We start from the raw sequence: 16,582 nt of genomic DNA on the forward strand, positions 1-16,582 counted from the left end.
TATATATATATATATATATATATATATATATATATATATATATATATATGTATACGTACAAGTCATTAATATAATAATATATACTTCAATATAAGTCATTAATCAAAAAGGCTTCAGCATTATACAGCAATTTAAAAACAAAAAAACATCGAATTTTTAATTTTTATTTTGCCTCCTTAGCACCCACTGATGACTAAATAACTCCTTGGCACTCAATGACGAACCTCTGAAAGTTTGAATAATATCCGTCCAGCCATCTCAGAAAAATGGTGACACACACACACACACACACACACACACACACACACACACACACACACACACACACACACACACACACACACACACACACACACACACACACACACACACACACACACACACACGGCTCTCTTATAGTATAGATATGAAATGATTCATAATACTGAGTTGTATACACTATCTACCTGGAAAATCTACAGCCTTTACCTCTGTAAACACCTCTCCTAAATCTTACCATTTTGCTCATCTCCCTCAAATAAAGCAACCCGGAGATTAAGGAAAATTGTTGTTGGGTTGTCAGGTTCAATCCGATGTGCTTTGGAAAGTGATTCCTTGGCCTATGTTGGACAATAAAAAAAAGAGAAAACATCATTTCATAGACGTTTTACAAAAAATTATGTCATAATAAATTTTGTACTGCTTGCAAATTACAAAAAGCAGAACCTTATTGAGCCGATGCAGCTCCAAGTAGCAGGTGGCGAGGTTGCGATACAGTTTTGCCAGGTTGCAATCCAGTTTTCCAGGTGCGTAAAAAGAAGCTGACAGTTCATACCATACGAGGGCGTCAGCGTAGCATTTCGCCTAAAACAAGAAAACGACAAATGGTACATTATAGTCAGTGCGCTATGGAAGAAAGTGATCAATGTTTTTTCTGATGCAATTCCTTTTGGAGATTCATGCTCCATGTGTACTCCCTTCATTTTAAGGAACAGTATTTTGCATAGAACATCACACCCACAGTTTGAAAAAAAACATGGCTGTGATTAATGTGGACAAAACTTCCATGAGATGAACCTAAAAACGTGTGGTACTCATGCAGATTCAACTCCTGGTGCTGTAATGTACCTCAATGTGGAATGAGGCTCTTCCCCACAGCAAGAGGTGCATATGCTCCTGCTGCATTTCTTTCAGCATCTTCCCAGAATGGTGCTCTGTGATAAGATAAATCATCACGTAATGAATGCTGACATGCATGAGGATTCTGCAAATATTAGTCTTGCGGACCAAAATATTCCACATTTTAAGCTCGGCATTCTTTGTGGTCACATAACCTTAACTACCAATACAAACTTAAACATCCAGTCAAGGGTTTGCAGGAAAATCAAGAGCACGATATAAAGAATGGTTACATACTGTAGCACTCATAAGCAGAGAACTGAGATTTCCCTGTGTAAGCAACTTACTAGCAATGAGATCCTCGGCCTCTTTTTTGGCCTCGTCCTCGTTTCCAAAGTGTAAAGCAACTTCCATTTTCAGCAAGATAACCTCAAGACCACAAGTTGTGTGGCTGAGGGATTCGCACACAAAAGGAAGACAAGTCTTGCAAGCAGACTCCCTGCAGATGTGCACAAAACATGGAATGGAATACACTTCAAATCCAGGCAACACAAACACCAGCATCAAATGAGATTGGCAACAGAATGCTTAGGGTAAAGCATGGTAACTTCCTCAGAGTACAAAGAACATAGATAATATGAGGCAACATTTGTTACTGATATTCTGCCAATGTGGTAGTGCTCCTGCAGGGCGATTCATCAATGTATGCCATCCTTCAGATTGACGTTAAATGGGTGTCCTGTCAACAGCATTAGTTGGTGGACATTAATGATCCCACTGTGTCCTTGGTGAAGAGTAGGTGAGCTATCACCAACACTTTGAACAAATTACAAATTACTACCCGAACCTGAGTTGAATGTCAGGCCTGGCTATCCAGTTCATGAAAGACTTGGGCCAAGATTCCCCAGACCAACCACACAAGAACATGGGAATAATTGTATAAGAAAAAGAATAATTGGAGAAGAAGGAGAAGGAGGAGGAGGAGGAGGAGGAGGAGGAGGAGGAGGAGTTGTGGTGTTCCTGTGGAATACATTTCAAAATAAACAAGTCACACAATATTTATTGGACTTGTAAGGTGAAATAAGAGTATGATCAAATATCAATTAATTCCCCCTAAACTGAGGACACAAAATACACTCAAGGCCCATATTTTCTGCATCAGAAGTTAACCTGATCCTTGCAACCAGTTTTTTTTTTTTTGGACAAAACTGACTCAGCTCAGCCAGTCAGTATGTGCAGTAGAAATGAACAATTCATGTTACTCATATATATTTGTAAACATACATACTGAACATATCTAAGATGGCGAGTAATAGCAGAAGAGCAAAATATGTAAGCAATTGTATAAGTAAGCAAAAGCAAGTTTTATAATCCTTGTAAGCAATTATATTTTTATTATTATGCTCGAAGAATACTTTGTAGTCACGAGCCCAATCGTTTTATCCAAAATACACTGCAACTGAGAAGTAATTCATTAATAGTTCCTTTGTTTAATCAAGGCTCATGAAACAGCTAAACAACAGAATGCTAGGAGGTTGACAGACTGACGGAGGAACAAAGGGGACCAGGTGATTGGACATTGCAGTCGGAGAAGGCGAGTGGCAGGGGAGAAAATACGTTATGTGGTGAATTGAAGGTCGTGACGCGTGATCACATGTCACGCGGCTCGTGCACGGGATAGATAAAGCCAAGATTCCGCGCGGTCGGGGGGATTGTCCCTGGGGCATTGTCATTTACGGCGGCGGTCCACTTGGTGCTCGTTGAATGGTGAGAATTGAGAGTATACCAGACTCTGTGCTTATGCTGATTTATTTTGCGGTGATCTACTGCACATGTATACATTGCTACATATGTACTCCTAGCTGCACCTGTATCCCCTGATGTGCCCGTAGAAGCGGCTTCAATCAAGTGGAATAAAGCCTACACTCTGAAGGTTTTTCTCTCGCTTTCATTTCAATTTATTCCACTTGATTCCCTCGGCTCTCTCAACCAACGATGGACAAGATCTACAAACCGGAGAGGTTCGACGCAGACCCAAACGCGACTGACTCGGAAATGAAATGGTCGCATTGGTTCCGTTCCTTCTCACACTATCTGACCATCATCGAAGAGGGAGCCGACAAATTGGCCGCCCTTGTGAATCATGTCTCGCCCAGTGTATTCAGGCTCTTCTCGGAGTGTGACACCTACGATGCAGCGATCGACGTGCTGCAGGCGCTCTACGTGAAGCGTAAGAACGAGGTGTACATACGACATCTTCTCAACACACGCAAGCAAGCAGCCGGGGAGACAATTGATCAGTTCCTGCAAGCTCTGAGGCAGTTGGGAAAAGACTGCAGTTTCCGGGCCATAACCGCCGAGGAACACCGAGATGAAGCGACCAGAGAAGCGTTCATTCAAGGGCTCAGGTCAGCCCCCATACGGTAACGCTTACTGGAGAAAGCGCAACCCACTCTTGAAAAGGTAGCCGACCAGGCTCGAGCAATGGATACGGCACAGCAGCAATCTGAGTCATATGGGACACCGATGCTGCTAATGAACGCCGCTACGGTGGAAACTCAAGGAACCCCTCAGGGCACCCCTGACACTGAGGATGGAGAAAAACCCGAGGAATCGGATACCTAGACCTCGTCAAACTCCTCAGCAACTACTTCGGTTGGTAAATGCTTCTTTTGTGGGTATAAAAGACACCCCCGCAACAAATGGCCCGCCAGAGATGCCACATGCATGAATTGTGACAAGAAAGGGCATTATGCCAGGGTATGCAAATCTACTCTAAGGAGAAATAAACCCACTTCTGCGGCCCTCTACTCACAAAAGAAACTAACTGCAGCCTCACCGGGGAATCTATCCAAGGTTATCATCAACGTGCGAATTAACGGGCATATGGCTGAGGCTCTGATTGATACCGGTAGCTCTGAAAGTTTCGTCAACAGCTCACTAGCGAAGGGCAGGAAATGGAAGATCCACCCGACAGACAATACGGTATGCATGGCTGCCACATCACGACAGTCCAGCGTACGAGGGTACTGCAATGTTGAATTGGACGTAAAAGGGTACACACATCGGGATGTAAGGGTACTGGTGCTTCGTGATTTATGCGCAGACGTAATTCTGGGTCATAATGTCCTCAAGCAGCACACGAGCGTCGAAATACCCTTTGGAGGAAGCAAACCTCGTCTAATTCTAAATGCACTGACCACCGCAGAGGTATCGTCCCCCCTGCTGTTTGCTAACTTGTCGCCGGACTGTAAACCGATAGCGATCAAATCGCGACGATATACCACTGCCGATATGAACTTCATCACTTCTGAGACCAAGCGATTACTGGAAGACGGTATTATAGAACCGAGCGATTCGCCATGGCGCGCGCAGGTGTTGGTGACCACCAACCAGAACCATAAGAAACGAATGGTTGTCGATTACTCTCAAACGGTCAATCGCTTCACCCAACTCGATGCCTACCCTTTGCCGCGCATTGACGAGATGGTCGAACGCGTGGCCAATTATAAAATATTCAGCACCATCAATTTGCGAAGCGCCTATCATCAAATTCCCATCCGAGAGGAAGACAAACCTTACACCGTGTTCCAGGCAGGTAGACGCCTCTACCAATTCAGGAGGATTCCGTTCGGTGTCACGAATGGAGTAGCTTGCTTCCAACGAGTTATGGACGACATCATCTGGGATGAAAACCTCAAAGACACTTTTGTTTCCGTGGACAATGTCACGGTGTGCGGTAAGGATCGGGGGGAACATGATATGAATCTGGACAGATTCTTGAGCATTGCTAGAAAATATAATCTGACCCTCAACTACGAGAAATGCGTATTCTCAGCAAGGTCAATTGACCTTCTCGGCTACACAATAGCCGACGGCACGATTAAGCCCGATCCTGAACGATTGCGCCCACTCCGTGAGCTACCCCCACCTCAGGACCTGCAGACAATGCGCCAGGTGATAGGCATGTTCGCTTACTACGCGAGATGGATCTCCCAATACTCCGAGAAAATACATCCCCAAGTGCATTGCAAAAACTTCCCACCAGATGCCGCTGTTGTAAAAGCTTTCCACAGCCTCAAAGATGATATCGGTAATTCCGTGGTATTATCGATCGACAGCTCGGTGCCTTTCGTGGTGGAAACGGACGCTTCCGATAACGCGATAGCCACGACGCTCAATCAGTCCGGACGACCCGTCGCGTTCTTCTCGAGAACTCTCTCTGGAAGCGAGCAGAGACACTCAGCAATAGAGAAGGAAGCGTACGCTATTGTCGAAGCCCTACGTAAATGGAGACACTATTTACTGGGAAACCACTTCACACTCGTCACGGACCAGCGATCCGTTGCATTCATGTTTGATGGGAAAAATAACGGGAAAATTAAGAATGAAAAAATTATGAGATGGCGGATAGACCTAGCTTGCTATAGTTACGACATTGTTTACCGGCCCGGGAGGGAAAACCCTGCTGCAGATACCTTCTCTCGGGTCTACTGTTCGGCGACAATCAGTCGGGCTTTGCAAGACCTCCATGTGTCTCTGTGCCACCCGGGGGTAACCAGAATGGCACATTTCGTGCGCAGACAAAACCTTCCCTATTCTATCGAAGATATTAAACAAATTAATGCTTCATGCCCTGTTTGTGCTGAACTAAAACCCAGATTCTATGGCGCGGCATCTGGCAGGTTGATCAAGGCCACTTCTCCCTTCGAGAGACTAAATATCGACTTCAAAGGGCCCCTGCCGACCGAGACAGACAACAGATACATATTCACTGTTGTTGATGAATACTCAAGGTTCCCTTTCGCATTTCCGTGCTCGGATATGACCTCGGGCACTGTCGTGAAATGTCTGTCTGACCTCTTCGCTATGTTTGGGAAACCTTCGTACATACATTCAGACAGAGGGCCGTGTTTCATGTCGGCCGGGCTAAAACAGTTCCTATTAGAGCACGGAATAGCAACTAGTCGAACGACGGGTTACAACCCACAGGGTAATGGGCAGGTGGAACGATATCATGGAATCATTTGGAAAGCCGTAACTCTGGCGCTGAAATTGAGAGGACTGGGGCCCGAGCAGTGGGAGGTTACCCTTCTCGATGCTCTGAATTCCATACGCTCTTTGCTCTGTACGTCCACCAATGCAACTCCTCACGAACGAATGTTTACTCATCAGCGACGTTATGTTGACGGCCAAACGGTGCCCAACTGGCTAACCTATCCCGGAACAGTGTTCATGAAACGCCCGGTACGACAAAGCAAGTATGAACCCATGGTGGAGGAGGTCGAACTCATCGATGCTAATCCAGAGTATGCTCATGTCAGACTTCCTGATGGCAGGGAGACCACTGTGTCGGTTCGCCATTTGGCTCCCTCAGGTACTCCTCCCGCAGGTACACCACCATTTGGCACTCCTCCCTCTGACATTCCCTCCCCAGGTGTTCCCCCCCCCCAGGAACTCCACCCGGGAATGGTGGCGACGGAGCTGCCGCGTTCCACCCGAGAGCGATCAAGGAGTCATCCCCGGCGCGAGTCGAGGCTCACCAAGAGGATCGGAAGCCTCCCTCAAGTGAAACCGCCATTTACTCCCAGAGAGGTCGACGGATAAAACCCCCTCGCCGACTCGATCTGTAAAGGGGATTATCGGCATGCTCGATGCTCATGCTCCTATATGCTCATTATATCATATATCGATGCTCATTACCATGCTCCTACAACTCAAAATAATCCTCACTGCTTGGCATGTATGCTTCTGTAGTTTAAATAGTTTGCACTGCTTGAAATGTATACTCCTATAGCGCTGAAGTAATCATGGTGCGTTAGTTGGGCCTCTAGTTACATTTTAAAGACGGGGAGAATGTGGTGAATTGAAGGTCGTGACGCGCGATCACATGTCGCGCGGCTCGTGAACGGGATAGATAAAGCCAAGATTCCGCGCGGTCGGGGGGATTGTCCCTGGGGCATTGTCATTTACGGCAGCAGTCCACTTGGTGCTCGTTGAATGGTGAGAATTGAGAGTATACCGGACTCCGTGCTTATGCTGATTTATTTTGCGGTGATCTACTGCACATGTATACATTGCTACATATGTACTCCTAGCTGCACCTGTATCCCCTGATGTGCCCGTAGAAGCGGCTTCAATCAAGTGGAATAAAGCCTACACTCTGAAGGTTTTTCTCTCGCTTTCATTTCACGTTACAGGGTCAAAAAGAGTTGAACACTTTGAGAATAGGTTTTTGGCTCAAGTTTTCAGGTGGTGCATCACAGAATGGAAACTGTGAAACACCTATTTGGTCCAGGAGACAGACAATGATTCAGTGCTGTTTATATAATTCTTTGTTTATAGCTTTCAACAGCCTCATCAATTTGAAGCATTCTTATCATAGCCAATCAGCATTGGTAGGAGTGCAACTTTCTTGTTTTCCCTCTGAGCTTGTTTACCTTCCGTTTTGCATCACCATTCGCACAGCATTGAACACCAAATCTGATGGAAGATTGTGTTTGAGGATCTTCTGCACGGCTGCATGAAATGTGGAAGAGAAATAAATAAAAAATAAACAAAGGGAGAGATAAACAATCAAACAAACTGATTAATCAATCACATTTTCTGGACTTGAATACCAATGCCATGTTAAACATATCCTTAATACTTCTCCAATTAACGTTTTTAACTTGGTCCAGGCCAAAAGTGCAGCAGTATAGCTCAGCGGTCGTGTGCCGACTTGAACACCGATTCTGGTTTACATCCAATGCTGTGGAATTCGAACCAACTGAAGCTGCCTTGTGATAGAAGTCCAAAAGGAAACGCTGCATTAAAGAACATGTCATATCCCTCAAAAATAAGCTTCTGTAACCATCTACCTAAGAGATTTCTGTGAGAGGAAGCAGAAAAGAGAGAAAAAGACAAAACATTCGTTAAAAAAAAAATAAAAAAAATGGGGGAGGATTAAAAAGGAAAGAAATGGAAAGGGAGTTTAGAAGGAGAGGGGATGGAATAGTCCAGCGGCTTTCAGAAAAAATCGTTACATGGTGGAATAAAAGAACGAAAGTTGGCACACATCGTTTGGGCCACACAGAAGCTATGAGAAGGTGGTGGTGGTCGTATGGCAGCTTAGCTGCCGGGGTAGCTATCATTTCTTGAAGCGCGACTGTGTCGCTGATGCAGTGCCCCTCCACCAGTACACACACTGGAACTAGTACTCATTTTGCCGACCTCGGAAAGATGACAGGCTGAGTCAACCCCCTGGTGTATTGATTCAGCGGCCGACGGAGCTTGAACTCAGGACCCTATGATCCCAAGCCACCACCCTAACCACTGAGCCAACACCAGGCTCAGCTATGAGAAGAGAGTGCCTGAGCGAGGTCACCTCGGTCAAGGTCAGACTAAGGTTATTCCAAGATGGCTACCAGTGTGCTCATGAATAACTTGTTTCCCTCTTATATAATCTTTTTTATTTATTCATACAAGTGATGCAAACAAATATTTCAGCAGCCTTTTATATAACACCATGAAAACAATTGGCTTAACAATTAAAAAAAAAAAAAGTCATTCAAAACAAAATAATCAAATATAAAAAATATATTAAATATAACGAGCAGGGACCCATGGAAGCTCCACGATAAAAGGCCTTGCTCGACAGAATGCAACAGTTATTTGGGCAGTGTATAGGCAACATACCGCTGCCTCAATCGCTTCCAAAAATACAAAACAACCCGGGTTTGAAGCAAAACCATGCCCACTGCCTATGTGCATATATAATACATTGTGGTTATATAGCTCGGATAGATTCCAATTGCACTGGCCCACAGGCTGACACCAGAGGCCTGAAGCCTGAGGACTAAAGCTTGAGGCCTGCACGTACTGTGGTCTTCACAGGGCCCAAGATGTATAGCATCTCAAACGCTTCAACATTTGGTGACCCTTTTAACAGTCACTGGTTGTTTTACACTGAAGGGAAAACATAGGGAGGGCATGTTGATGGTGAAAATGACAGCTCAGAAGATGTCTTTGGCTTCGCAGGTTACAATTGTGGGTGGAGTCAGGCAGCTGTCCAACCAATGGGTGGAAAGGAGCATTACACATGGACATATGGATGGACGAACAAACGTATTACAATGCAGATGCATTTCTAAGAAAAAAAATATTACAGACAATTTTTAACATTGTGTATAGCACGAGTTAACAAGTTGTAAATATAACAACACGATTGTATCGCACTAGTTAACAAGTTGTAAATATAACAACATGAAAAAAAGTTATATATAAGATACAACCAGTTCAAGTGACATTTTAAAATCAAGATAAATCAATCAAAATTTAAATAAAACTACATGGTTTAGAGTTGACATTTGTCTGCTGAGGTAGTTTTCATATTCACCAAGTACAGTTTTCCCTGCACTGGCAGAGTTCTGTACACTGAAGTCCCATACTCCTGCACATTACACCTCTTTGAGCATAGTGGTACAGCTTTACAGCCACACTTGATTCGCTTTTTGCAATACCTGCATCTTTTTGTGGGTTCAGGTAAAGTCGTCCAAAGAGGTTCCACCTGCTGTCTTTCCTAGTCCAGCCAAATGCATTTGGACTGGGGATATTCTATTAATTTTACAAGCTTGTCACCCCAGAGGCTCGCTTGGTACTCTGATTTGCATGTTCAATAAGAGCCGACTGTGTTGGTGGAAGGTTTTGCATCAGTTGCAGCTTGTATGGAAAGAGTTCCTTCCTCAAGTCATTGACTTTTCCACATTGAGTTGAGCTGTCAAAGTGGAAGCAAGTGAATTGCTCTATGATGTTGAAGGTAGGTGAATTTTCAGTCAATGGTTTGAAGGGATAATGCACAGAGAATTTGAAACCTTCGGTAGCTGGACGAAATGTCTTCCATGCTTAACGATAAGATTTTTTTGCCCTGCCATTGAACTGTGATGTTGTATCAGACCCAGTAAAAGCATGGAAGAAGGGAGTGCACTGGACTTTTCTTTGCCAAATTCAAGACAGATGGAGTTGATAACAGCTCGGTAATACCTGAAGTTCTTTCCTTTTCCAAAGGCTACTGAAAGCTGTACATCAGGATATTGCTTTCTCAGGTCAAAGAACATACCCACCAGGATTACAATAACATCTGTGTCCACTGTGCTGACCATAGTAGTCTTTGAACCCCTTTGCACACAATCGGAAAAATGAAGACACATTCAAGAGTCAGCTTCCTTGTGCTCGGCCATGAGCACTGGCTTGCTGTTGCATTCTGACAGAGCTGATAAGACTTTCGGCAGCAGTGCAAATAGCTCTTCATTGTTGCTCGGGTCTTGCAGAAGTTCGGCAAAGTTTCCGGGCATCTTTGTCTCAGGGGAAACTTTTGTCCTGAATCCCTTCCCTCTGTCTCTTCTCATGTGTCACCTTATTCAGTTTGTCTTCTGTGTATACGTCCCACACCACAAATGTTTTGTCAGGTCAGGTTTGATCTGTGACCTGCTACAGGTACCATGTAAACCTGTACTAACCTGTTCCATGGTCGGGTTGTCGGCGACTAAACCGTCTCCCCCACCAGGTTTTCTGGTGAGGAGGGTGTTTGGATATGGACACCCAGCAGGATTAAAAACAAAACCTGTCAAAGGGCGGAGGAGCTCCTTGTGAGCCAACGGCCATCCATATCTAGTGCCCAACAGTGTCTGCGGACGTCCTCCTGCAGTTGGGTTACTTTCATTAGGAGGTTGGTGGCAAGATTTGCACTCCGGCCACCGTAAAACCCTTCATTCCGCAAAACGCAAAAACGCAAAAAAAAATCTGAAAACCCACTCGGTGGGAGTACCTCCTGTGCAGCTTCCCTTCGCAGGGCAGCTCACCGGATGACGGGATTGGGGCAAAGCCTTCGGGACCCCCAATCTTTGATAGGAGGGAAACCACGGGGTAACATCCCTGGGTCAGATTGCGGGAGAGTGTGTCGGAGTGGTGCTGAGGTGTCGTCCACCAGACGGCGGTCTCCTTGGGTTAACCTGAGGCGGTCCCTTCGGGTGGGTGCCTGGAATGTCCTATCCCTAAGAGAGGATGATCACCTGTCTCTGTTATCATCTGAGCTCAAGCGTTTGGACATCGGGATTGCAGCTCTCTCTGAGGTTCGGAGACCGGACTGCGGCAAGATAATGGTGGGTGGTTACACCTACTATTGGTCTGGTCGCTCTGATGGTTACCATACCCAAGGAGTTGCTGTAGCTGTGTCCAATAAGCTGACCCCAATGATAATTGAGGTAACACTGGTCAACGAGCGTATTATGAGATTAAGGATTCGTCACTCCTTAGGTGTCATTTCCCTGGTCTCTGTTTATGCTCCGACTGAGGCGAGTGATCTCACCGTGAAGGATGCATTCTACGCCACACTCGAGTCTGTGGTTGATCAGTGCCCCAGACGAGATACACTTCTAGTCTTGGGGGATTTCAATGCATCGACTGGAACTGATAGGGACGGTTATGAGGTGTGTGTTGGTCCCCATGGGTCAGGAACTATGAACCAGAATAGCACTAAGTTCCTTGACTTTGCAAGAAGTCATGGACTTAGGGTGGCTGGTTCATGGTTTCAGCGCGCACAAGCTCATCGCTGGACTTGGTATTCCAACGCTGGCGGTGTGGCAAAGGAGATTGACCATGTCCTCATTGACGGTCGTTGGAGGATGATCCAGAACTACAGGGTCTACCGGAGTGCTCAGTTCCTCAATACTGACCACAGGCTTGTTGTAGCAACTCTAAAGGTCAGGTCAGGTATGGGAGCATGTGCCAGAACAGCGCGTCGCTGCGTCCACTTTCCGCCGGTACTCCAGGGGCCTCCGTCTGGCCATCCCCCAGGCAGATGCCAGGCCCATCCCCATCTCCTTGAGATGATGGTCAACCTGCTGCAACCATGAGGCACGTGGTCGGCCCACTGGCCTCCTCCACTCATGAGACTCCCTCGCTGAGAGAATCTGGTGAGCAGGATCAGCGTCAGGAAAACGAGCCACATGTCCATACAGCCGCAGCTGACGCTCACGGACTATGCAGGTAACAAATCTCATCCGAGTCTCTCTCAGCAACCGCTCGTTGGACACAAAATCCGACCAGCGATAGCCAAGGATTCTCCGAAGAGACCTGGTACCAAAGGAATTAAGTCTCCGTCTCAGATCCTTGGTCAAAGTCCAAGTCTCGCACCCATAGAGCAAGACTGGAAGTACCAAGGACCTGAAGACTCGGACTTTCGTCCTCCCGCACAGGTACCGGCAGCGCCACACCCCATGATCCAGTGAATCCATGACTCCCCAGGCCCGACCCAGACGTCTATTGACCTCCGGCTCACAACCTGCGGAGACATGAATATCACTGCCAAGGTAAGTGAATCTATCCACGACCTCAACATCCTCACCACAAACAGACACAGACAGGACAGCAGCATCCAAGATGTCACCGAAAGCCTGGATCTTTGTTTTGACCCAAGAAATCCGTAATCCCAACGGCTCCGACTCCTCATTCAGCACCTCGAGGGCCCCCAAGAGGATGTCTAAAGTCTCCGCAAAGATGACTGCATCATCTGCAAAATCAAGGTCCGAGATCTTGACATTGCCAAACGATGCACCGCAACTTGATCTCTCCGACATCCTCCCAAAAATCCAGTCCATACAAGTGCTGAAAAGTGTGGGGGCAAGTACACATCCCTGACGAACTCCAGTAACAACTGGAAATAAGTCAGAGGCGGTACCACCACACTTCACAGCACTCTCAGTACCAGAGTAGAGTTCAGACATCAGATCGATCAGTTTCGGTGGCACCCCACGAAGACCAAGAATCCTCCAGAGGACATCCCGATTCACTGAATCGAACGCTTTACAGAGATCAACATAGGCTGCAAGCAGCCCCTGCCGAAACTCTCGCCTGCGTTCAGTGAGGACACGAAGAGCAAGGATACGGTCAATCGTTGACCTCTTTGGCGTAAAGCCTGACTGCTCTGGACGCTGGTGCTCAAGCAGATGGTGGCGAACCCTATCGAGAATTATCCGAGCAAAGACCTTGCCCGGCACTGAGAGCAGCGTCACCCCTCGGTAGTTGTTGCAGTCTTGGCGATCACCCTTCCCTTTCCAGAGAGGGACAACAAGGCCCCTCTTCCAGTCAGTTGGGATGATGCCTGTGTTCCAGGCAGAGCACAAAACTGCATGCAACGACGCGAGTGCAGCATTTCCACCAGCCTTGAGAAGTTCGGCTTGGATGCCACAGATCCCTGGAGCTTTGCCCCGTTTCAACTGGTTCACCGCAGCTCGTGTTTCCACAAGCGATGGTGGACCACAGTTGATTCGAGGGTCAGCAACAGGGATTGTAACACCCTTGACGTCCAACTCGACAGTTGGGGGATCAGCCTGGTACAACCGCTCAAAGTAACCGGCCCAGCGGGCCTTCACTTCAGACTCCTCTGTCAAGAGCCTACCACTCTCTGCTCGAACTGCAGTGCTCCGAGGGATGGGCTTGGATGAACGTAATGCGCGAATTCCCCTGTAAGCGGGACGAGAATCACCTGTCCACAGGTGATGCTCTACCCCCTCACAGATTCCTCGCACATAGGCCTCCTTGTCCACCCTCAGTGCACGTACAGTTTTACGCCTCAGCTCCCTGAACAGCTCAGCTCTGCCATTCAGCCTGGCCCTGCGACTCTGGTCAATGGTATCCAGTGTCTCTTGAGAGACAAAATTCTTCTTTGCCCTGCGGTGAGCTCCAAGGCATCCACCGCAACATCAAGGACGGTGGTCTTGAAGGCGCTCCACAACTCTTCAGGACCCCCCAAAGCACCCAGACCCCCCAAGTGTCCACTCAACCTGTTCGCAAACTCCTCAGCTACTCTCTCATCCCTGAGCTTGGCAACATCCAGCCTCGGCTGGGATGGTACCATTCTCCAGGATTTAAGGTGCAGCTTTAGAGTTCAGGTCAGGTCAGGTTCGAACTAAGGTCAGGTCAGGTTCGATCTGTGACCTGCTACAGGTACCATGTAAACCTGTACTAACCTGTTCCATGGTCGGGTTGTCGGCGACTAAACCGTCTCCCCCACCAGGTTTTCTGGTGAGGAGGGTGTTTGGATATGGACACCCAGCAGGATTAAAAACAAAACCTGTCAAAGGGCGGAGGAGCTCCTTGTGAGCCAACGGCCATCCATATCTAGTGCCCAACTGTGTCTGCGGACGTCCTCCTGCAGTTGGGTTACTTCTTATTAGGAGGTTGGTGGCAGGATTTGCACTCCAGCCACCGTAAAACGCTTCATTCCGCAAAACGCAAAAAAATCTGAAAACCCACTCCGTGGGAGTACCTCCTGTGCAGCTTCCCTTCGCAGGGCAGCTCACCGGATGATGGGATTGGGGCAAAGCCTTCGGGACCCCCAATCTTTGATAGGAGGGAAACCACGGGGTAACATCCCTGGGTCAGATTGCGGGAGAGTGTGTCGGAGTGGTGCTGAGGTGTCGTCCACCAGACGGCGGTCTCCTTGGGTTAACCTGAGGCGGTCCCTTCGGGTGGGTGCCTGGAATGTCCTATCCCTAAGAGAGGATGATCACCTGTCTCTGTTATCATCTGAGCTCAAGCGTTTGGACATCGGGATTGCAGCTCTCTCTGAGGTTCGGAGACCGGATTGCGGCGAGATAATGGTGGGTGGTTACACCTACTATTGGTCTGGTCGCTCTGATGGTTACCATACCCAAGGAGTTGCTGTAGCTGTGTCCAATAAGCTGACCCCAATGATAATTGAGGTAACACCGGTCAACGAGCGTATTATGAGATTAAGGATTCGTCACTCCTTAGGTGTCATTTCCCTGGTCTCTATTTATGCTCCGACTGAGGCGAGTGATCTTACCGTGAAGGATGCATTCTACGCCACACTCGAGTCTGTGGTTGATCAGTGCCCCAGACGAGATACACTTCTAGTCTTGGGGGATTTCAATGCATCGACTGGAACTGATAGGGATGGTTATGAGGTGTGTGTTGGTCCCCATGGGTCAGGAACTATGAACCAGAATAGCACTAAGTTCCTTGACTTTGCAAGAAGTCATGGACTTAGGGTGGCTGGTTCATGGTTTCAGCGCCCGCAAGCTCATCGCTGGACTTGGTATTCCAACGCTGGCGGTGTGGCAAAGGAGATTGACCATGTCCTCATTGACGGTCGTTGGAGGATGATCCAGAACTGCAGGGTCTACCGGAGTGCTCAGTTCCTCAATACTGACCACAGGCTTGTTGTAGCTTCAGGTCCTTGGTACTTCCAGTCTTGCTCTATGGGTGCGAGACTTGGACTCTGACCAAGGATCTGAGACGGAGACTTAATTCCTTTGGTACCAGGTCTCTTCGGAGAATCCTTGGCTATCGCTGGTCGGATTTTGTGTCCAACGAGCGGTTGCTGAGAGAGACTCGGATGAGAGTTGTTACCTGCATAGTCCGTGGGCGTCAGTTGCGGCTGTATGGACATGTGGCTCGTTTTCCTGACTCTGATCCTGCTCACCAGATTCTCTCAGCGAGGGAGTCTCATGAGTGGAGGAGGCCAGTGGGTCGACCACGTGCCTCATGGTTGCAACAGGTTGACCATCATCTCAAGGAGATGGGGATGGGCCTGGCATCTGCCTGGGGGATGGCCAGACGGAGGCCCCTGGAGTACCGGCGGAAAGTGGACGCAACGACGTGCTGTTCTGGCACATGCTCCCATACCTGACCTGACCTGACAAGAGTCAGCTTCCTTGTGCTCGGCCATGAGCACTGGCTTGCTGTTGCATTCTGACAGAGCTGATAAGACTTTCGGCAGCAGTGCAAATAGCTCTTCATTGTTGCTCGGGTCTTGCAGAAGTTCGGCAAAGTTTCCGGGCATCTTTGTCTCAGGGGAAACTTTTATCCTGAATCCCTTCCCTCTGTCTCTTCTCATGTGTCACCTTATTCAGTTTGTCTTCTGTGTATACGTCCCACACCACAAATGTTTTCTGAAGTGAATTTTTTGAAGTGAATCTATTCGTTTACAGTACTGAAGCTGGCGATTGGTCTAAGGTATGAAATTACTCACCTTTTTTTTTTTTGTATACCTTGTCGAGGCTCGTATGAGAGCTAACACACAACTCACAGCAAGGTGGCATGAGACAAGAGGGGCGGGAGTGGAAGGGACAAAACAGTGGGGAACAGACACATTAGGTGAACTGTGGAAGGGAGAGGGATGGGGATGGGACGGGGAATATGGCGAAGAGAAGATGGACATTACAGGGACTTTCAAGAAGGAAAGCAGGGGAATTGAAGGAAGTGGGCTTGGGTGGATTATCGGGGGTAGAAAAGATCGAGGATTTGGATGGGGGAAGATAAGAGGTGGTGGTGAACAGCTGTTTTGAAAGCCTGGAGGGAAGAATGGGAAAGAATAGAGTGAGGAAGTTTATTCCAAAGGCGGGAAAAAAGAGGAATGAAAGAGTGAAGATGAGCAGTGATTCGTGATTTTGGTAGTTTTACCAGAAGGGGGTTGTTGGCG

At 47.5% G+C, this 16,582-nt stretch overlaps 1 protein-coding gene across 13 annotated transcripts in view; it reads right to left on the reverse strand.

Annotated features, from left to right (window-relative positions):
- The window catches only part of TEX11 (testis expressed 11), a 136,903-nt gene that overhangs the window by 39,681 nt on the left and 80,640 nt on the right, over positions 1–16,582 (reverse strand). For all 13 annotated transcript variants that reach the window (XM_085859400.1, XM_085859402.1, XM_085859401.1 and 10 more), the window contains 5 exons: positions 7,539–7,617; positions 1,446–1,597; positions 1,108–1,193; positions 706–843; positions 497–599 (listed from right to left, as the gene is read on the reverse strand). In XM_085859400.1, coding sequence (XP_085715526.1) covers positions 497–599; positions 706–843; positions 1,108–1,193; positions 1,446–1,597; positions 7,539–7,617 — 558 coding nt within the window. The remainder of the gene's footprint in view (positions 1–496; positions 600–705; positions 844–1,107; positions 1,194–1,445; positions 1,598–7,538; positions 7,618–16,582) is intronic.

Source organism: Eptatretus burgeri, chromosome 16, assembly GCF_056783735.1.
Source record: "Eptatretus burgeri isolate ZD-2024b chromosome 16, Ebu_testis_v1, whole genome shotgun sequence".
Classification (NCBI taxonomy): Eukaryota; Metazoa; Chordata; class Myxini; order Myxiniformes; family Myxinidae; genus Eptatretus; species Eptatretus burgeri.